At 35.8% G+C, this 15,549-nt stretch overlaps 1 protein-coding gene across 2 annotated transcripts; it reads right to left on the bottom strand.

Moving 5' to 3' along the window:
* Window positions 1–824: 824 nt before the first annotated feature.
* On the bottom strand, window positions 825–13,229 carry LOC127801811 (uncharacterized). Of its 2 annotated transcripts, XM_052337234.1 has the most exons (14): window positions 13,120–13,229; window positions 12,368–12,421; window positions 12,075–12,273; window positions 11,610–11,684; window positions 11,398–11,499; window positions 11,183–11,214; window positions 10,860–10,973; window positions 10,128–10,242; window positions 9,825–10,015; window positions 9,620–9,736; window positions 8,951–9,031; window positions 3,364–3,602; window positions 2,155–2,194; window positions 825–1,570 (listed from the first exon to the last, which is right to left on the bottom strand). In XM_052337234.1, exons 1-14 carry the CDS (start codon window positions 13,141–13,143, stop codon window positions 980–982), a joined length of 1,974 nt encoding a protein of 657 aa, XP_052193194.1. In that variant the 5' UTR covers window positions 13,144–13,229; the 3' UTR covers window positions 825–979. The 2 variants fall into 2 exon arrangements, with proteins under 2 accessions (XP_052193194.1, XP_052193195.1); XM_052337235.1 differs by lacking the exon at window positions 10,860–10,973.
* Between the last annotated feature and the right edge of the window lie 2,320 nt (window positions 13,230–15,549).

Raw genomic sequence — 15,549 nt, 5'->3', positions numbered from 1 at the left:
GTAGCTATTGCTATACTGGTAGTTATGTTAGTTAAGAAGCATTTCTTTTAAGATTATTATTATTAGTTATATAGTCTGAAATGCATTCTTTCCCCGTTCAAATGGTCCGCAGATGAATAGAATTTGGATTCTTCAAGCCTTGGGCTGTTTAATGGTCCTGGCTAACATAGAACTTGGACTAGTTTATCCTTTCTTATTTATTTGTGTATACCATGTGGCATGGACCAAATTGCAATTCCTAAAAGTTAAGGGACTGAAGCAGAATTTTCTAATTCTTCTTTTAATTATTATTATTATTATTATTACACTCATTTACAAATGGTCAATTGACACTACATGCGTGGCTTATAAAAGGATTTCCGATGTATTATTATTTTTTGAAATTTTTAAATATTATATTCATATTTTATTATACATATAACGTAACGTAACTTATGTCAGAACCAACACAACATATGAAAATAGTTAGTCAAACCTACCTATCATGATACTATTGTGCTAAACTTAAGATCACTTGCACACTTAATTAAAATTAGAACATAACGAACCTTAATTTGACTAGGTTAGATCAACTATATTTGTCAAATTCTATCTCATCAATCAATTTTACTTATAATTATATCTTCAGCAGAGCCCTTATAGCTAAAAGTCTCCTATAGTTAACCATAATCCTTTAAATCATACATACAAACTATTGGACATGGTTGATCATAATCCCTTGAACTATATAAACTATTGGACGTTGCTTCCCTAATATTGAATAAAGAAACAGAGTTAAGGCAAGAGCTGCCCATTCTATAACTTAAATGAGTTGATCGAAATCATACAAAAGAGCTGAACCTGCTCCAATCAAACATACTTCCAATCACTGTAAGTTCACACAGCTAATTTGACAGGTAAATACATGACTGGGCAAGTAAGAACACAGTCAAAAAGTTGAGAGGTTCGCAAGCCATCACCCATCAGTCACGCCCTAATCCTATAATATTGATGGAGGCAATACAACTTGTTGGGACAATATGAGATCAGATATCGACTTCCCGTGCCGGTCAATTCTCCGAGAGCAGTTCACGCCGCCATCTAAAATGTTCCGGACCACGACATTCAAAGAGTGAATTCCTCTGACTTCGTATATTTCCACCTTAACATGTTCGTTAATCCATCTATCTCGCTCACTAATAGCATCTGAGTTGGGAAATGAACAAGGATTCAGGAGAGGTGAGAGAACTTCTTTTACCCATTGTGGCGTGATGATCACCTTCAGCCTCTTGACATCTGGGGGAAAATATGGGATAAGGGAAAAGTTTAAGTCATTTCCTTTGTCACCAGCTCTGCTATGGGCTACTTTATACAGAGGAATCCTTTCACCAGCCCCAGCAGCAGAGCAGTCTGGTAATGTGAACAGTGAGCAGGAATTTTGTGTGGTTTCCAGCCTGATTGCTGGTGCAACTGGCTCAGGCAGTGAACGGGATCTTGATACATCACCCTGAAGATTGATTCCCTGATTATCTGAGTTTGCTACTTCATTTCGCTTTGAACAAATGTTCACATGAACATGTTCACGAGCTACCTGCACGATCAAACTTCTGTTAGACACTGATATTTCCAATAACAAACTATAGGAAGTTGACATTGCAATCATAAAACTAACAATGACTAGGGGCAGATCAAAGTCTTAAGTCCGAAGTCCTAAAAAAAGATTGAAAATAGATACTAGTTGAATGGAAAGGATGGGGATAAGAGGCAACTAATAATGATCCATTTACTGGGACTAACTAAGTACATGTGAAGAAAACATGTGTGAGATATGATTGAGATAATTTTGTCATGGCAGAGGAAGACCAACATATGCTTCTGTAAGATGAGTGGATTGACTGGAATAAGTCTCTAGCAAAAGAGAAAAAGGTAGACCAAGAAAAACTTGGTGTGAGACACTTAAATATGATCAGTCATAATGTCCTGATAGAAGATAGATTGAAATGATTTGCAACCTAGAATTCATATAGGCAACCCCACATAGCAAGATAAAAACTTGATATGTTGTTGTTGACTGATCATATCCTTTGAGTGAAATTAAATTAATTTATAATTTCACATACGTGTTCATTGAATGGGAGGGGGGGGGGGGGGAGAGAGAGAGAGAGAGAGACATACAAATCCTTTTTCAAGAATTATCTCTTTCTTGTGTCCAGTGCTGCATTTTTTAACACAAACAGAAACAGCATTAACAGTTCAAATAAGAAAAAGAAATCCACATAACAAATATCTAATAACTGGCACGGCAAACTGTTAAAATAAATAAGTAATCAATTTGTTCATTTTGAAAATTTGAAATCATCGTTGTTAGATAATATCAGCACAACATCAAACCACAATTCTAGCTTTTGAGAACTGGAGAATCAGTATCTAGAATGCAGAGAAGTAGACAAATGCTTTGGCAAATGAGAAAAAAATATTTGACAGAAAGTAAGATGACAAATAAGAACAATTTGTAAATATATGATGCTTGACATAAAGACCAGCAGATCATGAGTTCTGATAAGGATAGAACCTGCATTTATGGCTCAAATTTAAGCCTACACAGCCTCTCGTTTACTGCTACGCCTATCAAAATACCCTGAAACTAGCAAACAAATGGGCACCACACTCAACATTGGAGGAGAATTATTGTGATAGAATTAATAACTAAATATCCATCTCAAGCTTAGCCCAACAATGGTCTGGGAACTGCCAACATGAACTGATCTTTACCCAATTTGCTAGACAAATACAGAGTGACACAAGGCTCGGACACCACAGTGAAGCATTTCTGAGCTGTTTACCATGTAGTTTTGAGAAGTATCATGAGTGCTCATGTTGAACTACTCTCAGTGTTCAGGCTTATTTATCTATGCTTTTTGGATATTGTGTCAAATTAAGGTTTGTGAGCTTGGCAGATTTCACGTCAATGGTCTAACAATCCAACATTGCTTAATCCTGGTTTCAGGAGGACAGAAAGGAGAGCCAGATTAATATAAACCTGGACAACAACCAAATACAATCATAGATTCACAGTGATTTTATAGCCAAAGAAGAAAAGGAAAAAAAAGAAAAAAAAAAAACAAGAATTTATCCTGGTTCAACAAATTATTTGCTTGCAGTTCAAATTGGTTAATCCACAAACTAAAATGATTGTCCATTGAAATTCTCTTAAGAAGGTTCCTATTTTGAACCACAACCAAGAAAATATTATTGGCTTAACCTATTAAAACAAATAAAAGGAAGGAAGAAAGAAAGAAAGAATGAAATGATGTGGTTTAAGCTACTAAAAAGAGGGCAAAACATTAGCAAAAAGAAAAAGGAAAAACAGTTAAAAGTAAAGACCTGATGCCGCCACCTCCAGCAGGTCCATTTGTGTACAAAGCAATAAACTCTTTTGTAAATTGAACTGCATGTTCCTTCTGCTCAAATATCCCATCCATATGTAGCCTAATATCTTCACTAGCCATCTGCATAGTGGTGCTGTTACCAATGCTGGTTGCCTTAAGGCTATCCAACCCAATTATGTAAGAAACTATCCGGCTGCTAATACCCGGATACACTTCTTCCATCCATGATCTTACCTAATAAGATTAAGAATTATATTACAAGAAAAAAAATCTATGAGACAAAATAGTTAAAAGGAATCTCTTTTAAATTCCAGTAGAAAAAATGTCTTCATTATCTTTGATAAGTAAAAATTACACTGAATATAGAGATAGGATAAGGTCCAGTACACAAGATTTACATTATTGACATTGCTACAGTATTAAAAAAATATATATATCAAGAATGCTTCTGGTGGAGCATATAACACAGGGAAACAAAAGAGACTACCAGAGGAAAAGGCATGAAAGATTTTAGCCCAGAAATGGAAGAACTTAACTCCCAACAAAGTTACCTTTGTTAGAAGGATATAGCTTTTTAGTATTGTACATAGTGTGATGTTTCAGATCAGACACTTCAGGACCTGAGGTTTCAGTTCACAATTTCAGTTTTTGACATCTCCAGATCTGGTGACCTCCTTCACAATGCCCCCAGATCCCACGACACCTTCTCCAGCTCTGGCGACACCTCCTCCAGATTCTGTGACACCTTTGGATCTGGTTCATCTGGTTTGCAGAACCTCCTTGCAGATGCTGGTTTGGGTTTGATATTTCTGTTGCTTCAGATTTCAGTGTTTGGGTCTTGAGATATGGCATCATCAAATCCTAGAGTGGAGAGTTTCTCTTCTACTATGATTGTACCTTTGACTGTAATGTCTTTTTCTGGTATTCCTGCCATTACAACTGACAAATTTAATGGCAATAATTATCTATCAGGGTCAGCCTCTGTAAGAATGTGCTTTCAAGGACATGGTGTGATTGACCACTTGACTACGAAGCTCACTGACATCCCTGAAACTAACAGGAACATATAAGATCGCATGAATGCATAGTTGGTTGCACTGTTATGGCAGTCAATAGATGTTGATTTGATCCCTTATTTCCTGCATATGAGAATTGTTTTGATATTTGGTCTCATGCTCAGCAACTGTACACTAATGATATTGTGCACTTATACAATATCATTAGAAATCTATTCTATCTTCAGATAGGAGACTCTAATGTGGCTACTTACTTGGATCATATTCGTTCGTTGTGACAAATTTTAATGCAATGCTCCTTGTTACAGTCGATCTTACTGAGTAGGAGAAAGAAAGAGACAAACTATTTATGATGCTTAAAACTTTATTTCTGGTAATAAAACTTTATTTTCTCAATTTGATTCATCTATTTCCCTTCCTCCTATCATTGTGGCTGACGATTCTAAAACCATTCTCCTAGGTATAGGTAGGGTTTATCCACTTCTATTTATTTCTCTTAATTTTGTTTTACATGTTTCTAGTTGTCTATATAGTCTCATCTCTATTACTCGTCTCACTTGATCTTTGAATTGTCATGTCATCTTTGATTTTGATTCTGTTCTTGTGTAGGATTGAGGTACAGGAAAAATAATTGGCATCAGGCATGAGCTTAATTGACTTTACCATCTTGCCTTGCCATCCTCTATGGTGTTTGCTTATGCTACTACAAGGTCCTCTCCTCACTAGATTCATTCCTGACTTGGTCATCCTCACTTACCCACTCTTTGACCGATGGTTCCTACATTGTGATTGACTATTTTAGAATGTGAGACTTGTCAATTAGGCAAGCATGTCCATTCTTCCTATTCTAGTCATTTTAATAAACAAGCTAATGCTCCTTTTGATCTTGTACACTCCAACATTTGGGGTCCTAGCAGAGTCAAGTCTAAATGGGGTCTTTCCTATTTTGTTACATTCATTGATGATCATTCTCATTATACTTGGCTCTATTTAATGAAATATCGTACTAAATTGCAATCTTTGTTCACTTATTCTTGAAATGAAATTTCCACTCAATTTGATCATCCAATTTGGATTCTTCAAGAGTGATAGTTCTAAAGAATATTGTCCTACTGTATTTTAGACTTTTCACCCATCTCGGGGATTATTCAGTTGTTCTCTTGCTCTTATACTCCACAACAAAATGGGGTGGCAGAATGTGAAAATTGTCATCTCATTAAGATTGCTCGAACGCTTTTCCTATTTCTTTCTAGGATCCAGTTATTCTCACCTCTAGTTATATGATCAACTGTATGCCATCCTCTTGTCTTGAATGGGGACATTTCACATACTTTACTTTTTCCTTGTGATCCCATCCATCCTATTAACCCCCCCCCCCCCCCCCCCCACCGAGCGTGTCTTTGAATTAACTTGTTTTGTCCATCTTCTTTCCCCATGTCATGATAAATTGTCTCCTCGTTGGATCAAATTTTTATTTCTAGGCTACTCTTGTCATCAAAAGGGATATAAGAGATACTGACCTGATATTGATATATACTTTCTCTCTTTTGATGTCACATTCTTTAAGTTTACTCCCTTTTTCTCTTTACCATCAGATGCTTCTTCTTCCTCTCTTCATGAGGTTCTTCTTGACTTATCCTTTCCTTTCCTAGTCCTAATCCCTATTCTTGTTCCTACTATTTCTACTCCTTTTCAAACTTACCAATGTTGTTCTAAGCAACCATTTGTGCCTCTTGTAGTAACTCCAACACCACCTATTGCAGATGATGATGTTCCTTTAGATCTATGTCTTCCTCCAAATGGTGCCATTCTTCAGTCTCCCTTCGATTCTGCCCATGCTCCTGTTCACCGAGGTACACATTCCACTCAAAACACTCATCCCATTTTTACTTTTGTGAGCTATCATCGATTCACCTACTTATTCTACTTTTGTATATGCACTTTCTTGTTTCTATTCCTAAGACAAATGCAGAGGCTCTTTCTCACCCTGGCTAGCAATCTTTCTATGGATGTGGAGATGTCTACCTTGTTAGCTAATGAGACATGGGATCTTGTTCCTCTCCCTACAGGGAAGTCCATGGTTAGTTCTTGGTGGGTATTTACTATTAAGGTTGGTCTAGATGGCATTGTTGATCATCCAAAAGCCTGGTTGGTTGCAAAGAGTTATACTCAATTTTTGGATTGGATTATGGTGATACCTTCTCTCCAATGGCTAAGATTGCTTTTGTTCGTGTCTTTCTTGCTATGGCAGCTAATTAGCAGCAACCTCTTTACCAATTGGATATTACGAATGCCTTTCTTCATGGCAATCTTCAAGAAGAGATGTTTATGGAGCAACCTCCTGAATTTATTACTCAGGGGGAGTCTAACCTAGTATGTTCCCTGAAGAACTCCTTAGATGTCTTGACTCAGTTTCCTCGGTGTTAGTTTAGTCACTTCAATTTTGTCATCCAATCTTTTGGAATGACTAAAACTAAAGCTGATCATTATTTTTTCTATTGCCATTCCACTAGTGCAATAATACTCTTGGTGGTGTATGTAGATGACATCGTTATTACAAGTGACGATAAGATCAATATTGGACAATTGAAGGCTCATTTGCTCTCTCATTTTTAGACTAAGGATTTGGGCAGGTTGAAGTATTTCCTTGGTATTGAGGTAGCTCAGTCTGTACATGGTGTGTGCATCTCTCAACAAAAGTATGCCTTTAATATTTTGGAGAAGACTGGCATACTTGATTCTTAACCTATAGATACTCCTATGGATCCTAATGTTAAACTTATACCAGGACAAGGGGAGCCATTAGAGGATTCTTGGCAGTATAGGAGACTGGTTGGGAAGCTTAATTACCTCACCATTACATGACCATACATCTCTTTTCTTATTAATGTGGTGAGTCAGTTCTTGGGCACCCCTTGTGATAGTCAATGGCATGCTATAGTGAGTATCTTGAGGTACATTAAGAGTGCTCCTAGTAGAAACTTCTTGTTTGAGACCAAAGGACACAAATAGGTTGTTGGATATACTAACGCAAATTGGGTTGGTTGTCCTATAGATAGGCACTTTGCCTCAGGCTAATGTATCTAGTTGAAGGTAATTTGGTGCCTTGGAAAAGTAAGAAAAGCAGAGTATTGGGCCATCGCTTTAGCTACACATGAGTTGGTTTGGCTCAAACAACTTCTTAAGGAATCAAGATTCGGAGATTCAAGGCCTACGCAGCTTATTTTTTATAATCAAGCAGCCCTTCATATTACATCTAATCCAATTTTTAGGGGCAGCCTACCAAATAATCATAAAAATAGTCCTTGGTCCCACCTTGGGACACCAAACATAACAATATGTTGGAGATGGATCTAGGTTTAATCCATTCACCACAAAGAAAGACAAATGAAGCATAAGGCTGAACATTCCCTGGATGCCAAACAGTAACAGGATCCTCTTTTGACTAAAAGAATCTACCTAATACTGGCAGTTCAAATTTCTAGACATTCCTAAGTGAAGCATGAAGCAGTCAAAAATGGAAGGGGCATACACATTCAACATATCCAGTAGGGTGGGTATAACCTAAGCATTATGGATAGTAAAGAGCTACTCTTTATGATCTATATTACATAATAACCCCATTTTACTTTTTTTTATGGTTTAAAAACACGCTTTACTGGATGTTGTAAATATGGAAAGATTAAAGCTGTAAAATAATATAAAGCAGTAGCTGTAGCCGTAGCTGTAAGATATCAAGCATCAATCAAGAAGCTTGATTGTAGGATCTGGATTGGTTTAAGTTTAGGAAACCAAAACTTGTATAAATGCATCCTCTCTTTACACAGAAAAATATGAAATTTTCCTTGCTCTATCTTACAATGGAGAAAGTATGCAAGTCCTATGCCTGCTAGAAAATTCTACTGATAACAGATTTCCCATTCCATAGTTAATGGGCAAAGTTTGACATCTTAGAAGCACACAAGTATATAACTGCATTAGATGGTAAATTAAGTTTTCCATGCCTGTAATTAACTTATTGTAGAAAAGAACAAAAAACAAGAATTTGAGACCCTTTCAAAAGATAGCTAGGCATCTTCACATCAAAAGGATTTGGTGCTAGAAGACTTGTCCAGAAGATTAATAACCACCTCAAACTTCCAACATTTGAGATGGCTTAACAGAAGTACGATTCAGATAGTCCTAGTGTTTTAAACAAAGTAATCCACCACCATATCTCCTCGATTATCATGATTCAGAACAACCGCAAAAAAAGTTTCTACAGAGAGATATGCCCACAATCAATATTTCTTCCAGGCCCCACTTCAAATCCCATATTCTATAGAATCAACTAATTTGTCCTGTAGACGCTTTATAAATCCTATTAAATAAATACTTTTTCTCGCTTTCTTCAACAGCCAATCTTCATCTTCACATTCATATACTGAAAGCAATGGCCTACCCTACAAGCCACCTCTAAGGCAAATCTCAATAGTCATTCATGTAAATGATCATTGTCACAAATGTTATAGAATATACATTACCAAGGAAATCTAGGAACAGGATGGAAGCCATAACACTACATACCAGAAATTCAGCAGCTTCAGCACGTTTTATACATTGATATCCCCCATAAGATATCTCACCCCAGCCCCTCCATCCACAGTCCTGAAAAGTAGAAGAATTAGTACATTAGCAATGAAAGAAACTTCCTGAGAACAAACAGCCTCATTCAAAACATATATAAACTAATTAGTTTGATAAGCACTGCAATGGAAAAATTGCAATTTAACAAACAAAATATCATAAAACAAGAAGCTATTCTCAATATTCAGCCCAAATATGTTCGTTCTCAGCTATGGAAGAAAAATTGCGCAGAAAGGTCTGTCAGATAAATAAATATAAATGGAATGGTGACTGTGAAGAGTTCTAGAGCAAAAGACAATGGTTTCATTGGCTCGAAAATCCAGAGTATAGTTTCCTATCAGACTAGATCACCAAGGAATTGGCTAAAGCTGGGCAAAAACAAGCCTGTTAGGTATGAAATACGACTGTTGCATTTGATAAACGATTCATATTTAAATAGAAATCCAATTTCACCCAGCTGTGTTCCATTGGTACCTTTGTTGAAATGTTAAATGTCACCCATTCTTCATTCATATTTAACAAGGAACCAAATATAAACAATATTCGCATACAGTCCAGAAGCTCAGAAGCTAATTACTAATGTTTCACTAACAAAAATTCATAAATTACCTTTGGAACCAACAGCAACAGTTTTTCAGGTACTAATGAAGGAGAGGGTTTTGCTCCAGAACATAGAACCTTACTGCTTGATAATTGTTGAAATGAAACATTCCGAAAATCTACTATCTGCTTCAATCAGAAGTTTTCAAATTAGCTCTGATTTTCTTTTCTTTTTCACTGCCAAATACTGCATGCAAAAGCAGATATAACTTACTACATCAGGAGTAATGTAAGCACCAGGATCCCCAACTTCATAAAGGAGTTGTTGGGCACAAGTGCTAAAATTTAAAGCCCCACCACTGCCATCTGCCTTTGCAACACATACTTTCCCATCAAAACTCACTTCAACAAAAGGAAGTGACAAATCAAAGAGACTTGGGAAAGATATGTCTCGGTATTTATCTCCTATGGTAGGAAAAACACATAAAAAAATTGTTAATGTGATATGATGAGATCCATAGGAGTCAAAAGGAATCGCAAGGAAACCCTGCACAGACAAACTAGTATAATGGGACACCTGGATGCATGAAATATCCTCCTGTAAGTTGACAACCACACTCTAACAAGTGGCCAGCCAAAGACCCTTGGGCGAGAAGGTTGAAATCATCCCAGTCCCAACCTAGTTCATAAACCTAATCATACACTGATGAGATATTTGAGGTTCACTTCCAATGCAAGTAACAACACAACAAAATGGGAGTATCAGGGTCTTAAGTCTGTTTGAAACTGGGGTACACCATTTTTAGATTTCATCATGTAAAGTATGGAGTACCAAAGCCTATTCCTACAAAAGTAAAAGTACAATTGTATTACTTCCTATGCAACAAAAATGTCAACCATATAAAAATTAAAGGACAATTTGTGGATAATCTTTGGATAAAATTTTTGCATGGTACAATATAGTAAATCCAATGGACATTAAGTTTGCAATATCAACAGTTTTGGGAATGAACTTTCAGTGTCACATAATCTCATGTTGCTTTAGCGGTCATCCTATTGTGCCTAATGTCACCTTAGCATATAATCAAACTTAAAGTCAGACATATTAATAACTGGTCAAAAGTAGACAAATCCATGAAACCTATCTGTGTAGACAAATAACATGCATGAAACTGCTGCACATGCACAGCAGGAAAATACCAATTAACTAACAAAGTTTAGAATATTGTGTTGATATCAAAAAACTCAAACAAAGCACATAGATTATTTGAAAGAAAACAGAAAGAGACATGGGGGGAAAAAGTCATACCATTGGCGCTAAGAATAAGGCAGCATCAGCAACTCGAGATGTGATAACAACATCTGGTTTATACCTCTCAAGACATTCAACAATTGGAGCAGCTCCCAGATAGATGCTAATATACTACATAAATTATAGTAAAAAGCAAAGCCAAAATTCTTATAAAATAAAGGGAGAGGGGAGTGTGGAGGAATTAACAGCAACCACAACACAAGATGCTAATGAGATACAATGGCAATACCAAAAAGAAGAGGAACATACATAGCTAACACAGATATGGACGCTGACACAACTTAATTGAAAAACAAAGTTAAAGAGTATGGAGTTCTTACCCCATCAGAATCTCTTAAGCAAGGGTCTACACCTGAATAAGACCCAAAAAAAAAAGAAAGAAAGAAAGAAAGGAAGATGAATGTGAATCAGCGAAACATTTGACCTTGAAAAAGACATAGAAAAAAGGAGCTGCAAAATATCCCAATCAGAAATAGTCAGTTATCAGATTGAATAATAATTATGCAACTTGTGAAAGATGGATGTCAATAAATACCTGATTTAGTGATAGAAAATTGATGTGCTACACCAACAGTAATACTAATACCCATGCTGGCTGCTATTTCTAAAACTTTTTCCTGAGCACCAAGTGAACTCACTCCAATTGAAGAAAAGAAACATGCACACTAGGTTAGACAAGCAAAAGAACATATCGACAGGGGATCAACAATTAAAAGCTTACTGAACTTTTCTTAAATGCCTTCTTACTTGCACCCATGTTGGTAATTATGCAAGTTCCTTTTGCTACAGCCAAAGGCAAGAGCAACGACATCCACTCTGCAACTGCACAACCATTGGAATTTGAGAACATCAGATAACAAAGTAAAATTCTTGGAAAACATTACAAGTTGGAAGCAAAAAAGGATTAAGTTAAAATTCGGTGTCTGTAGTATATTGACAAGTCCGCTCTTTTCAAAAGTGAAAAGAGAAACAAAATTATAAATATCCCCTCATCTATAAGATGTCCAGAAAAACTCAAACTATGTAAAACTCGGGGAATGTTTGACATGAAATGTTTTTTTTTTTTTTTATGTCAAGACGTTTAAGCCTAGGTTTCCAAAAAGGAGAGCAGCATGTTTTTGGCAAAGTCAGTTCAGTTTTCAGGTGAAGCATTCCAACATGCTGAACCATGCACTAATGGAATTTGAATGAAAGAAGAGTATGAAAACATACTGCGAGGATCATAACCCTCTCCACCATTCTCCCATGCATGGCACCTATCTGCAAGGGTCCGTTCTGCCAGGCATTCAAGGACAATATAGTTCAGGTCCACTCTCTGAAGCAACTTGAGAGCTGCCAAAGGTCTATCACCACCAAACCCAGCTCCACAACCGATGTAAACCTGTTCCCTTCGCCTTTGAGGACTTACCCTCTGAAAATCAGCATGCAAAGTTCTTTCATTACTTGTTTTTTGGTGGCATGTGAAATAGATCCAAAAAAATGACCCAAAAAAAAAGTAAATTAACCCGTGTGATGGCATAACTACGGATATTGATTTCATCATGGGATTCTTTTCCTTCCTGAAATCAAGTATCAGATATGAGAAAATAAAAAGCAACGTCTAGGGTGAAACAACTAAAAATATGCACAAGCAATGTTACGCGGAAGAACAGAAAAATGTCTAAATATGTCATGCATCCATCAAAATTTAGAAAATAAATGTGCTCTTAGTTGTGTGAGAAATTCAGCAATGTCAATGTGTACATAGCACCAAAAATGTTTATTTTTTATTCCTTTTAAATAGTTTAAATTGCCAATGCCCAAGTGGTTCAATTAACTGTTCAGATATTGAGCTCAGCTCTCCCAAGTAAAAATTTGATTCCCTCAAAGTGGATCATGCTTTTATTTGGCCATTGATTGTGGATCTTGACTAAAATTGAACTCTATCGTATAGATTAGAGTCTAACGAAACAAAAACAAAAATTACTTGGAAAGAACTATCACTGAAAGTACTGGCATTGCACAAATCAGAAATGTCACCGATCACCACAATTTGTAAATCCAATCACATGAAAATGACTATATATAAATAATCCACCCAACACAAGCTTATTTACGCGATTATGACTTAGGTTTAGTTTTTACATCATTTTAAATTGTCTTTGACCGAATACAAATAAGCCAATCAGGTGCGTATGTGAGTGTAAACAAGTAAAGAGAACTCGAAAGATGGAATCGTTTAATTCTGGTAAGTAAAATTGAGTTCGAATTTGCTTACAATTGAGCCCGTCGAAAAGGCCATTTTCTCGGCGATGTTCTCTTCCGGCTGAAGCTGCTCTACTGGAAGTGCCACGTCTCTGAGATTAAAGATGATCGAGCACGGCTACAAAAACTTGGACTTGGACAGAGTGCCAGTAGAATGACGTTTTCACCCCCAAAAATAGAAAAAAGGAAAATAAAAGCAAAAAGCTCTCTTTTCTTTTTTAAATTTAGGATAAATTTTAAGTATTATTACTATTTTTTTTCTAAATTATACTAATTATTATTGTGCTTTTAAAATTAGCAGAGACTTCTCTTGACTGTATAAAATTTTCATAATTGTCCATTTATACATATACTTAAATTATTTTTTTTATCTATTTCTATCTCATATTCATCTTCCCTAAATCTCTCTCTTCCATTTCTTGTAAAGTTGTTTGCAAGTTGTTTGCTTGATAATAGACGGCAATTGTTGCCCAACCAATTAATATCTATTTCTTTTTTATCTCTTTTTTTTTTTTTCAATCTCTATTTCTTATCTCTTGTAAAATTATTTGCTTAACAATGGAGATGATTATTACTAAACTAATCATTGTATCTTTCTCTGTCTTCTCACCTCTTTTTCGTCTTTTATCTCATCTCATCTTATCTTTATCAAAATGAAAATCATATAGCTTTTTACTCAAAACTAAATTACCCAGTTTCTATTTGGGTTTAGGATTTAGATTGGTGGTAAGAATTGTTAATGTTATGTTCCCTAATGCTATATTTGGATGACATTTAGTAGACTTGTTTTATGCATTCATTGTATATTTATATAAATCAATAAAAGACAAGATTTTCTTCATTCATATTTTATCAAATCAATTATATGAATTAGTCCATAGAGTTTCTGTATGATAATCTTATTCTCAATGTGTTAAGACTATGTGATAGAATTTTCTGATAACAAAACTTCTTAAATTATTTCTAATCCTTAGATTATTTGGATATGGACTCTGATTAATCGTGTATGGACTAACATAAGGGTTATTACCTTATTCGGTATGGGGATACATGTGGAAAGATGGTGTGTCACGTGCCATATGACATGAGATGTTGCTAGTAGATCTGTGGATGGTCGTTGGGGAACGATCAACCGAATGTGACGTCGATGACTGACCACATAGCTTGGTGGATAATGGTTGAGTCATTAGGTTGCGATGGTATGTTGATCTTTAGACTTGAACCGGCACGGTTATTTTATATATCGGTATGCGAGATTTACTAATAAGTCAAACCATCTGATTGGGATGTGGAAACGTTCATCTATATGGTTTCGTATTTCTGGTATATGAATACATGTGTTGGTAATATGATTTATCGCCATCGTTGGTATTTGATGAAGTGAACATCATATATGATCTATTATCAGTGTGACGGGACAGTCCATAACCAGGACAGATTAAAAGTCAGGAAAGATGTTTCCTAATGTGTCATCTAGTCACATCAATAAGGTCGAATACATAATTACTGAGTTTGTGAGTTTGTCACTCCATGACTCTTGCTTAGTCGGGACGTTAAGTGATGGAATGATTATAGCACACTATAATTGTTAACTATAATAAGTTCACTTGAAGTGAGACTTCATTGCCACCTATACTATCATAAACCGCTGCTAAGTGTTATTCAATAACTCTTGGATTATCGTTGGGATTTTGAGACATTCCGGTGATGGATTAAGAGGTTGGTTGGTATTGAAAAGAGTTTCAGTATTATCTGATTGCTAGTGAGTAATGAACCCAGAAAGTTATACACCATATAATGTTTCTTTTAGTATCAATATCATGTGCCCAAAATATCTTTGAAAGTTGTTGGTCAAAAGTTGACCTTTAGCCCTCCAACTACCAATAATTAGGCTATCATATGGCACAAAATTGGAGAGACTAGTAAGGGTGGGTGGCGAACGTGAATTTGAATTAGAATTGGGGAGTGTTACCCAGATAAACACTCAAGAAGGTGTGAATTAGGGTTTTTGAAAATTAATATTTGTTCTTAAATTTTGATCTTAGTTAATGGTGATTGCAACAATAATATGAATAAAAAGATCAAGCAACCACAAGAACGCAAGAAAATTTTTATAGAGGTTCGAACTCTTACGACCCTACTCATCTCTCCCAAGACTAAGCTTTAGGGTATCACTAGGAAAAAGATAACACTACCTTTTAGTTAGAGGTATAACCAAATATACAATCTCTTGTATAAGCAAGAACAACCACTAGCACGTAGTTAGCAAAAAATCCCTCACACAATAAATGAGTAAAAATAACAAACTTACAATCAAGAGGCAAAAACAAACAAGTCACAATTTGAGAGTTCCATTAGCTAACAACACTTCCAGCACTTAAACTTTCACTTTTGTTTGACTGCTCTTGAATGGTTTGTTTTTTGTGTGTCTTTGGACTTCATA

Source organism: Diospyros lotus, chromosome 5 (genome assembly GCF_014633365.1).
Source record: "Diospyros lotus cultivar Yz01 chromosome 5, ASM1463336v1, whole genome shotgun sequence".
In the NCBI taxonomy this organism is placed as follows: domain Eukaryota; kingdom Viridiplantae; phylum Streptophyta; class Magnoliopsida; order Ericales; family Ebenaceae; genus Diospyros; species Diospyros lotus.
Note: the sequence above shows the minus strand (reverse complement) of the source record. Positions and strands in the feature narration are given on the sequence as shown.